The sequence below is a fragment of the Lactuca serriola genome, chromosome 9, assembly GCF_051521515.1.
Source record: "Lactuca serriola cultivar US96UC23 chromosome 9, Lser_US96UC23_V15, whole genome shotgun sequence".
Classification (NCBI taxonomy): Eukaryota; Viridiplantae; Streptophyta; class Magnoliopsida; order Asterales; family Asteraceae; genus Lactuca; species Lactuca serriola.
The window spans coordinates 39,521,631-39,533,811 of NC_136416.1; the positions used below are offsets into that span (position 1 = coordinate 39,521,631).

At 39.0% G+C, this 12,181-nt stretch overlaps 1 protein-coding gene and 1 non-coding gene across 2 annotated transcripts; both read right to left on the reverse strand.

Annotated features, from left to right (window-relative positions):
* Positions 1-930: 930 nt before the first annotated feature.
* On the reverse strand, positions 931-1,037 carry LOC145077596 (small nucleolar RNA R71). The gene has a single exon (XR_013693338.1). It is a non-coding gene; the product is annotated as a small nucleolar RNA R71 (small nucleolar RNA).
* Positions 1,038-10,538: 9,501 nt separating this feature from the next.
* Positions 10,539-11,669, reverse strand: LOC145072179 (chlorophyll a-b binding protein CP29.1, chloroplastic-like). The gene is made up of 2 exons (XM_079018563.1): positions 11,120-11,669; positions 10,539-11,029 (listed from the first exon to the last, which is right to left on the reverse strand). Exons 1-2 carry the CDS (start codon positions 11,618-11,620, stop codon positions 10,667-10,669), a joined length of 864 nt encoding a protein of 287 aa, XP_078874689.1. The 5' UTR covers positions 11,621-11,669; the 3' UTR covers positions 10,539-10,666.
* Between the last annotated feature and the right edge of the window lie 512 nt (positions 11,670-12,181).

Sequence of the window (12,181 nt, forward strand, 5' to 3'; positions counted from 1 at the left end):
TAACATTAAATTCTAGTTTATTCGATCCTTTGTGTGGGATTTATCTTACACAAAGTTATTTAAGAAGCAATTCAGTAAGTAGAATTAGTTTTATTAAAATTTCGTTTTTAGAGTAACTAGAAAAATTTTTCTGTTTTTGCCTTGAACTTGCCGAGTGCACTCGTGCCGACTCGGCGAGTACATCGCTGTTTCTGTTTTAAATTTTTATTTTATTTTTGTTCCTTTTACGCGTTTTTCTGTTTTGTTTACAGTTGTTTCATGACCCGAGGATCTGATACACCTCTGGTCCCCCCTCTTGAAGACCCGGAATCCGCGCTAAGGAAGAGCAAGGGCAAAGCCGTTGGAGAATCTGCTTCTTCAAAGAACTCGCCACTCAAAAACCTCAAGTCCGTTTTCAGCAAGAAGAGGAGCAGCAAATCCGGAGCATCCAGTGCCTCTTTGACTATCGAAGACCCAATTCAAGAAGATATCGAATATGAGACCGAGGAAGAAGAAGAACCCACATTCGAGCACGGCTCCGAGTTTGAAGACGATTTAGTCATCACTATGGCTAATATCGATGAAGTCCCCATGGGGGAATGGAAAAAGAGGATGCGCGATGACACCGGCCCGGGACTTGTGCAATTCGCAATTCCCGCGACCGCCACTTTCGAACTAAAAGACCATATTCTCGCTCAACTCAAGGAGATTCCTTTTTATGGGAAGGATCATGAAGACGCCTACAAGCACTTAGACGAAGTGAATGATGTGGCCGACTACTTCAATGTACCAAATGTCCCCCGCGAGACCCAGCTTCTTCTCATGCTCCCGGTCACATTCAAAGGAACTGCAAAGGATTGGTTAAAGTCACTTCCTCCCGGATCAGTCACCACATGGGCCAAGATGAAAGAGGAGTTCATAGATCACTTTTGTCCGCCCTCCAAAATAGCCAAGCTAAAGAAAGCAATTGCCAACTTCGAGCAACATCCCGGAGAATCTCTTTATGAAGCATGGGAAAGGGACAAGAGTTTGCTTAGAAATTGCCCACATCACGACCTTAATAGCCAACAAGAGGTCTCCATTTTCTACGATGGAGTCAATGTCACCACAAGGCAATTGCTAGATTCTCAAGGTCCGCTCACGAAGAAGGCGCCCCCGGTAATCAAGGAGCTAATTGAAGAATTCTCTAAGCACTCTAGAGAATACCACAATCCAAGAAACGAAGTAAGTCGGGGAGTAGTGAACGCGGCAAATGATAGCATAGCGGCGGTGATAGCTAAGCGTGATAGTCTTGATAGAAGAATGACAAAAATGGATCAAACAATCCATGCTATGAGGGTGGGATGTGAAAATTGTAGAGGGCCCCATCTCACCAAGGATTGTGATTTGGATGAGAATGGAAATAAGAAAGCTCAAGTATTCTATTCAAGTGGCGATCGATACGACGAAAATTGGCGAAAACCTAAGAAGGAATGGCTCCTATACGAAGAGTATAAGAAGGCTAAGGAGGAAAAATACAAGCAGAAGGAGAGAGGACTATATCAAAGAGAAGAACCGGTAGAAAAGAAAGCTGATTTGGAAGAAATGTTCACTAGATTCATAGCCGTGTCCGAAAAGAGACACAATGATCACGATGCTGCAATACATGAGACCAGAAACATGCTAAGGAATCAGCAAGCATCCATTCTCAACATTGAGAAACAGCTGGGACAGCTTGCACACCAAGTGAACGAAAGAAGACTGGGCCAACTTCCAAGTAATACCGAAACCAATCCGAGAATGGAGAATGTGAGTGTTGTGACCTCCAGTCAAGAAGAAATATTCATAGATACACTAAGAATCTCCAAAAGGAAGACAGAAAGGGCAGAAGAGTCGGCTCCAACAAAACCCGATCTGACTCGCCGAGTCCCTCTAGTGGACTCGACGAGTCCATGCGTGAATGATAAAACTGTCAGTCCTTTAAAGCCATATAATCCTCCTTTGCCATACCTAATTAAAGCCATGCCTGCGGAAAAAGTTGAAGCATATAAAACCTTCTTGAAGCATGTTAAAGCCCTACAAGTTAATGTGCCATTTGTGGAAACGATGCTCCAGACACCCAAATACTTCAACTTGCTAAAAGGTCTTTTTGCTGCTAGGAAAGATTTGGCTGAAGTTGCGGAGATACTATTGGGTGAGCTGCCCGAAAAGAAAGGCGATCCGGGGAATATTATAATTCCGTGCCAGTTTGGTAATGAAGTTGTCACCCAAGCATTGACCGACTCAGGTGCAAGCATCAATCTGATGCCTTTCTCTTTCTTTAAGAGGTTGAATTTACTGGAGCCAAGACCGGTAAATATGAAGATCCATTTGGCAGACAAGACAATAATTCATCCACAAGGCGTTTGTGAGGATCTCCTTATTAAAGTAGACAAGTTTATATTTCCGATAGACTTTGTGGTGGTTGACATGGAAGAAGACCCCAAAATTCCAATCATTTTGGGGAGATCATTTTTAAACACCGCATGTGCCTTAATTGATGTATGCGAGTCTACATTAACATTGAGGGTGGGTAATGAGTCCGTAATATTTAAAGCTTTACCAGAAGCCAAGCAAAAAGAGGAAAGAAAAGAAAACATCTCATTTATCCATTTGGATGATGAGATATTACAAAAAGAACATGAACTTTTGCAGAAAGAAGATCCAACCAAGTTTCTGCTACATTCTGGAGAGGATGGAGATGTTAACAAGGACTTGGAGGAGTTAGAAAAGCTACTGGAAGAAGCCGACTCATAAAACACCCAAGAAATGGTGGAATACGATCAGACTCGCCGAGTCACTTTACTGGACTCGACGAGTCCAATAGAATTTGATAAAAACTTAGACGGTTTGGATCTGCTGGTTGCTAGTCCTCTGTATAATTTGGATTTGGAAATTTTTCCTCATTCTTTAGGAGAACAAACAGAAAAAGAAGACATGGATACGGAAGTTCAACACGCCTATATAGCATGTCTTAATGCAATTACACTTGAAGATGTGGTGAGCACAAAGAAAGAAGAGGAGGCAAAAGAAAGGAGGGTGGAAGCTGATCAACCATTCATTACCAAACCTAGAGCCCGCACCTTCACAAAATACGAAGTAATTCAGTTTGAAGGAAAAGAAGTGCAAAAGAAGGTGAAAATGCATGGGGTAAAGAAGAAAAAGCGGAGAATGGAAGCCCAAGCAGGTGAGGATGATGCTGTGAAAAAGAAGAGAGAGGAAGCAAAACGGGCTTACAAAAAGAAGATTCACGCGTACAAAACGAAGTACAAACCACAAAAGACTAGGCGTGCATTCCCGATGCTGGAAGATGACGAGACGTAGATGGGAAGGAGTCCAGCTAACGACTCCTTAAAAAGAAGCGCTTGGCGGGAGGCAACCCGTTATTTAGAGTTTGCTTTCTTTTACCTTTTGAGTTTTGTTTGGATTTTTTTTTTGTTTTTTTTTAGAATTTTAATCTTCCAATTCGTCGGACATGTCTGCTTGAGAGTGTGTATGGACTAAGTGTGGGGTGAAATAAATTTTCTTTTCTTAATAAATAACAAAATTTTGAAAATTTTGAATTGTTTGGAAGAGACTCGTCGAGTCTGACCGTGACTCGACAAGTCCATATAGATTTCAGAAAAAAATTAACATCGCGACTAGACTCGCCGAGTCTGCCCCGACTCAACGAGTCGGTATTATTTACAGAAAAAAATAATATTGAAATTACTTTTACAACCAGTAACTAGGGTTTTAACCCTAATGAATCAGTTTCTTTTTTCACACACACTCGTCGTGCGCCTCTCCCTCAATTCTCTCTCAAGCATTCAAGTGTTCCTCTTCCATTATTCTTCAAATTTTTTCAAGTTTCATCACAAAAGGTAACGAATTTCTTTCTCTTTTCTGTTAAAAGTATGATTTTAATGCTATCTATAATGGAAATTAATTGCATAGAAAGAACCGATTTTGAAAAATATTAGATTTCTAGGGTTTCGATTTGTCAAAAATTATGATGTTTTGCATGTTTATTCTTGTCTAAAAACCTTATATACATGTGTCTGGACAAAACCCTTGAAGAAATTTTGAGATTTCCTGGTCCAATTTAGACCGACCCGCCAACTGACTCGTGCAGTTCTTGCGACTCGCCAATTCGTACATGGACTCGACGAGTCGAGTCGGGAAACATGTGCATGACATTTTTTTAATCATACTCTATGTTTCTGGGTTTTGTATCTTTGTTTTGCAGAAAGAATGTTCAGCAGGGGGCAAAGTTTTAGGGGACACTAAGGTGGCTTTCCTTGGTTGAATTTCCCACAAATTGAGTCCGCTTCAACAATGCGGAAGTGGAAGAAGAAGTTAGACGACATAAGGAAGAAGGAAATATACGTGCCCAATAGGATAGATTGGGATTGGTTGCAAGGAGTATGCTGTGAAGAGGAGTTAGCTCCTTATCTTTTAAAGGAGTTTACCTACGAAGGAGAAACAATGATTTGTGATGGGTGGATCCGGGTCTTTCGAATTAAAGAGCCGGTGTATTTGGAGCTATGCCTAGAGTTCTTCTCCACAGTATCTTTCACGGGGGGGGGGGGGGGGGGGGGGAGTGGATTGTTATCACCCAACAAGTTTCAGTTTCTGTCTTGGGGGTGAATTTCATCAATGTTCCGTGCTCGACCTTGCCTGTCGATTGGGAATTTATGACCATCCCTTGGTCTCAACAGCTGTTTTTCGGGCCTTTTTGGAGCAATCCCACATGGTGTTTCCCGATGGAGTTACAAGCACGGGGTGGTGGAACACGAATGACAACAAAGTTTATATTCCGAAATCGGCACAAGAGGGGAACATCCGATCACCTACGCACCGCCTTATTCATCGTCTCATTTCATCCACTATTAACCAAAGGAAGGATGATGACAAGGTTTCTAACCTTGATGTCTTCTATTTATGGAGCATTATCACACCCGGCATTTTTTTGCAATATTCCATGGTGTTTGGCTTCATATCTATCGGAGGGTGCGGTCAAGGATTGCAAAACTTCTCGAATCAATGGTGGTATGTTTGTCACCTGGCTAGCCAACTCGTTTGGGTTGATGACCCGTGGTGCATGGAACTTTATGACGATGATTCCTACGCCTCCATTCAATCCAATTCTTTTCAGGTGGGCCAGGATTATTGAAGACTATGGTGGTGGTCATTATGCTATCCCGCATGATGATCCGGTAGTTGCTCCCGAAGCACCGGGAAGGAGGGTCCGTTCGAGGAAGGAGCGGGATGTGGAGGAAGAGCCGCCGGTGATTCCGGTTGATAATGAAGAGGTACCAATGGATTGGTACAATGTGGAGATGAGGCGGCTACAAGATCAAATGGCGCGGGGCATCAATTTTAGCAATCAATCACATATCCGGCTTTTCGATCACTTCAGCATACCGCATATTGATGGCGGTAACTTTTCGTACATTCCATCGTGGGACGAGGTGATTAGTGCAAGGAGTGGTGCGGGAGGAAGTGGAACAGCAGCGGATCATGACGAGGAGGAGGATTGATTTCTTTGCATTATTATTGAACAATTGTCAATTTTTATTTTTTTTATGTTTTGTGATTTTGGTTTGTTTGAATGTGTTAAGACTTTTTATTGTATCGAGTCCGGTCCTTAGGGACATGAGCGAGTGAGTCCAGAAGTGAGGAGAAAGTTTTGAAGATTTATTGGAGGCTGGAACAAATGCAGATTTCCAATTTTTTTCATCCAGCGATCTACTCGTCGAGTGCACTAAACTGACTCGACGAGTCGCCTTGTATTCTCACACATACGAAGATGTCCGCGCTTATACTCGACGAGTCACATATATGACTCGACGATTCATTCATTTTTAACCGAAGGGGACTGCTGATTTGATGCTGATAAGAGTACCACTTGATCATTTATTCTTCCTATATTGATTCTTGAAGATCGTACACTGTTTTTCCGCGCATTTGGAGCGACCCACACGAGATTTTGACACCCAAGACATGGATGAGTTGTTCCCATGTCTAAAGTCAATTAAAGTTGGAGCTAAAATGAAAGTGACCAACCTATCGACTGCTATCCCAGGGGAGTTTGTTCCAATTCCCTCTTTATTCTCTTTTTATGTTTTTATCATGCATGATATGCAATGAGGGCATTGCATAAAATAAGTGTGGGGTAGGGGGTTGGTTACATATTAGAAAATTTAGAATCTTAATTTAGGTTAATTTTAAAAATTTGTTGCATACTAAAAAATATTACTTAGGATTTAAATTAGAAAATTTTGGTAAAAGTAATTAGGATTCCATGTTAGAATTGTGTTGATAATTGCATGAAAACCCAAATGTTTAGTTGAGCCTATATACGTTCTAGTGCATTTGTGGCTTCCTTATTCCAGTGAAATCATGGGACAAAAACACGACCTCGCTCGGCCTGAGGGATGCAATATGTTTAGCAGCCTAAACCTGAAATGTATCAAGGAAGATTGTTATCATTAGCTAATAAAGGTTGAGATTGAGCGCCCCTGCTTAAGCATGTAGGGATTTGAGTGAAAAAAGTGAGGTACATGTAAGAAAAAAAAAGAGAGAATTACAAGAAAAGTTGTATGAATTTTGGAGCAAATAAAGTGTGAAGATCAAAAGATCAAAATTCCAAGAAATTCAAAAAAGTTGAAGATACCAAATAAATAAAGGTGGTGCATTCAAAGAGATCAAAGATCAAATTATCAAGGAAGTGAAGAATTCGGAAAAAGCTCCATAGTGGTATCGAAAAGTTGTAATTCTAGATTATGTATGCTTGGGTTGCTCAATTAAAAACACCTTAAGGGTAAGAGGATTTCTGCGGATGGATTCGGAGGGTTGCATAAAATGAGCATAGTTCGGGGTGAGTCGGCGAGTGTTTATGAGGATTGTGAGTATTTGGAGTATGGGAGGTCCTTAGGAAAAAATTTAGACACAAATGCATGCGTTGCGGTCTTGGCATAATGGTTGGGTTAGATTGGAGTTGTCATATGTGATTCTAATGTTTTAAAATTTAGTTTTGCTTGGGGGCAAGCAAAAGTCAAGTGTGGGGTATTTTGATATGTGCATATTTAGTTCATATTAAGTATAGATTTTTATTCATTTATTAGCTAAATTATTGCATTTTATGGACAAAAGGTACTTAAAAGTGTTTGAATTATATTTTCAGCCCAAAAATGAAGCTCGGAAGCAGAAGGAAGCAGGAGAAGCGGTTGAGAGATCAAGAATGGAATAAAGAAGAAAAACACCAAAAATAACACCTACTCGGCGAGTAGGTTCGACTACTCGGCGAGTCCGATCGAAGAATCGAGAAGATAATGACTCGGGATCCCAGAGACTTATCACAATACGGGGACTGAGAGATGGACTCGACGAGTCGCCACCTGACTCGACGAGTCGATTCGTATATATATATATATATATATATATATATATATATATATATATATATATATATATATATATAACTCCTCAGAACGATGGGGGAGAATTCTCGAACGATTCAGAAGAGTTTAGCTGCGATTGAGAAGGCGGAAAAACCCTAGAAGACGACGAGAGAAACTAGAATTCAATCTCGAAGAATAATTGAGGCAAAATTTCATCATTCCACTTATTCTTTTGTTTTATCATTATGGCTAAACAATTTGACTTTGTTTGTTTGCTGTTATTTACTTCAATTATGAGCTAAAACCTTTAGACTTCTGTTTGGGGATACAAAGTTGACAATATGGTTTGATTGATTGGTAGGATTAATTCTAAAGTTGGTGAATTTTTTATTTTAGCTTGCTAAAGAACCTTGTGTGTGAATAATAATTAATTTTCTGTTAATAGGAAGATAATTGATTAGCATGAACATCTATTGATTATTAACCTCATATGCTATGTGATCACTATGCCATATGTCTAGGATTAATGAATATGAAACTAGAGTTAATAAGAAAATTGAGTAAATTCATGTGCAAGCTTGTAAGATGACCATCAAACAAGAAGTTAATTAAAAGAATAAATTAGTTAACTATTGCAAGTCTAACTTAATCCGAATAATTATCTAGTAAATTTAATTAAATTAGACAACTGGCCACTGTTTAAGTTAGTTTATTTGCTAAGGATTAGTGTAGTGAATGCGAATCTAATCACTTGAATCGGTAACCAACGAAAGAATTAATCCATTGCACCATTACCTTGAAATCAACCATAGAATCAACTAAGTTGAACTAAACAGAAGTTCCTTCCCAATTATTGAATCTAGTTAAGTCTTTATTTTCTAGTTCTTAAATTAGTAATAGTTAGCAAGTTTCTAGTCTTGTAAAACTAGATAAAACCCCTACTTATTAATTAACTTAGATAAAATTAGTTTTTAATTTTAATTTGTCGTTCCCTGTGATCGATACCCTGCTTATTTAACTATACCACAATTGATAGGTTCACTGCCTTTTGTGTGTTATTTGATAATTAAAAGTAGGTTTAAAACTAAGTGAGTTTGCACACATCAGCTTACAAAAATTGACAAAAGCGCGTACCTACAATACATTATATATCTATTCAAATACACCAAAATAAATATTAAAAAATTAATATAATATGATAATACTAACCGAGCAACCGAGTGCGACGTACAAAAACTCAAAGCGATCATCAGCATCTGTTTTAATATGTGTGACAGTACCCGGATTATGTTTGGCCAAGTTGTGACAATACGCCGGAAGTTTGGTAAAAGAATCCTCTTTCGTACCCCTTAACGACAACAATGCATATTGCTTCGCACGCCATGCCTGATGGTATGAGATATTGATATTCAATTGAGCATTCATATCATTAACAATTTCTTTTCCCCAATAAACTCTACTATAGTCTTCAGCCAAAACATCAGCAACATATTCACCCAAAACATATTTGTTTGCTTGTCGATGATTAGGTTGCAACAATGTTGAAGAACATGTGTGTACTTCAACAAATTTATTCACTTGGAAAAGTCCATTAGAATTTTTAATTGCTTTTGCTCTTAGTAACCAAGAACAATTTTTCGAAACACACACAACTTCATACCTTGATTTGGTGGATCTACTTGTCCTCGTCTGGAAACCTTCTCGAAGACATTTTTTACCAATACACTACTTTAAAAGTTCTTTGTTCTTAAATATACTCTCACATTGAATCTTTTGAAGATTCATGTCTACCATTTGTGTTGGGATATCTTCATTAATATCAACTGGGCATGCTGGTACAAGGGGCATACCATGAAAAAGGTTATCGGGAAACTTAGCTTTAACTTCATCACCCAACTCATCTCTATCGGAATTACTTTGTAGCTCGGTTATATCTAAACATACATCACCAACATCAACATAATGCCCGTAAACATGATTTTTTTCATTTTTTTGACTTGATTTTTTTTCTTTTTAGTTTTATCTACATTCATAAGTTTAACTTCTTGTTCGGCAACATCATCACAACGACCACCCACATGATTAAGATATGTACCAACATCATCATCACCAACAGACTTGTAATTCTCAGGATCCACATAGTGAATAGGTGAATAACTAACATTAACATTTTCAGCAACACTGTGAAACTGAGGTACACTAGGAGTATTGAAAGTACCTATCGGATCGTTGCTTCCTTTATAACCGCATAAATTACCAACAAACTGGTTTCCAATTTCACCACCCCCATTAACCTCCTCAACTTCATCAACCACCACAAACACTTTCACAGCCCTTCCTCCACTACATTTGATTACGTTTATCAACATTCTAACATCCATGTGTTCAACTATAGCTATATAATAATTTAATTCAGGATGGTGGAAACGAAGACTAATTATATATTTGTCTAACAAATCAATTTTGCTTCTTACCAAAAATACAAAATCAGTATAACTAATATACTCAGAAAATATCAAAGCAAGTTCAGAAATACCTCCCTGTGGACATATGTATTCCAGATTAGTTTCATTAACTTGTCATCTCCCACCGGTTACAAGACAAACCAAATATTCAATCATTTTTTAAGCAAATTGTAGAGAAAGTTCCTAAACAAATAACAACCAAAATGATAATTTTTCTACAAAACTTTTTATATAGCAACATGATTTCATAGTCAAACCAATTCATTTCATAGTCAAACTAAAAAAAAAACAAAAAAAAAACCACAAATTCGCAGATAGAATGAGAGTAAATCGAGATGGACCTATTCTATCTGCGATTTTACCCCTATATATAGAGGAAAAAAAATTAAAAAAAAAATTAAAAGCACCTGCGAATGTACAAGCAGCTAAAGCACAGCTGTGCTTTAGGTGCTTGTACATTCGCAGATGGGATGCTGATTTCACAGATGGGACATTTCCTTCTGCAAAATTATGGGCTAATTTTGTAATTTCGATTTTTTTTTGCTATTTTTGTAATGTAATTAGTGTAAATGGCTATTTTTGTCATTTTCTCTTTATTTAAAAAGCAAACGGTTTATACATATTTCCCCTCATCGTTCACAAAAACAAAGCAACAACAAGAACAAGAGTCATAGGTTAGATCCATGCGAAGTGACAATAAAAAGCAATATATTGTTCCGCTTGATTTGTCAAAAGTTACAAACTTTACAAGATAGACGTAATCATAAAACTACATCGGTGATGATATATATTTATCAACGGAATCTCCAAAAAACGATTTTACGAGAAGAAGCCAAAGGTGTCAAGGATAGTAGTGTGAAGTGGATCACTCAAATGAGTAACCCAGTTGTTGAGAGGACCTTTTCCGGTGGCCGCTGCTTGAACGGCAAACCCAAGGAATCCCACCATGGCAAGACGGGCATGCTTGATCTCCGCCAGTTGTAGGATGGCTTTCTTCTCGGGGTCGGCGGCTAAGTTCAACGGATCAAACGGACCACCGGGGTATAACCTCTTTTCAGGATCAAGCTCAGCGTTTCTTTGAAACTCAATGTAGCCGATGATCAAAACCTCAATCCAGATCAAAGTGGTGATAGAGAATGGGAGTGGTTGACCAAGGTACGATGATCCATCGATTAGTTCAACCTAAAGAAAAACAATACAAGAAAATCGATTAATTTTCATGGTTTATGCTTAATCATCGACTAATCAAATTTATAACATGTACGTACGCACCTTTCCGGCATCTTGCCATGTAACACCGGTGACGGATTCAACGGTGAGAGCGCCGAGGGTAGCCAACATAGCCCACCGGCCATGGATGAGTTCGCACTCCCTAAACCTCTGAAGCCCGAACACTTCGCTGTATGGTTGGAAAGGTGTCGATTTCACATCCGCATCTTCGAACCGGGTTCCGATCACGTCTCCGGCCAAATTCTTCGCTAAGTTTTGATCCAACGAGTCCAAATCAAACTGTAAATACTCTGCCGGTTTACCTAAACCGAAAGGGTCAAACCCGTAGTCTCCGACCAGACTCCCGTCTAGATACTCCGGTGCTTTTGCGCCGGGATACCATAAGGGGCGATCAGATGTTACGGTTCTCGATGCTTTTTTGGGGGCGGCTTTCTTCTTTCCAAATCCGAATCTAGCTGTAACTCGGCCGGAGTTGGAATGTAGGTCCGGGAGACGGGTTCCGATGAAGGAGGAGGCGGCGGCGGCAGATGCGGCGGTTGCCATTGGTGGTGGTGGTGGTGGGTTGTGACTTGTGTGTAGTGGGCAAGAAGTGTGGCGTGATGTATAGAGTTTGATGGGTGTGAAGGGATTAGATAAGCGAGGAAATTTTGGCCGTTGGATGAAGCGAGTATCCATCTGAGGGATGAGAGAACGTAGGCCTTATCTAGGCCTTATCTGGTTGAAGAATGTCTGATTTCTACTGGTGGATTGAGGAGGAGTACGTGTCATGGTAATTTGTGGTTGATATTTGCCAAATTAAACCATTAATAATAAGAACTTGCAAGATTTAAAAGCTAGCCAAAACATTTTCAAGGAGAAGGTGGCTAAAGATAAAAGGTTAATTTCATGAAAGATATAAAACTTTGTTTTGTTTTCTTAAATCAAATGTTTTATTTTTTTCCTTTAAAAACTATGGCTTTTTCAGAAAAAGAATTATATAATTTTGTTCGATAATTGGATTTGTGGTTAATTATTGGTAAACAGTTACAAAAACAAATTTTGATAAACTTATACCTTTTATTTTTTCTGTAAGCAAAAGTTTTAGTTAAACTGAAAATTGGTTAA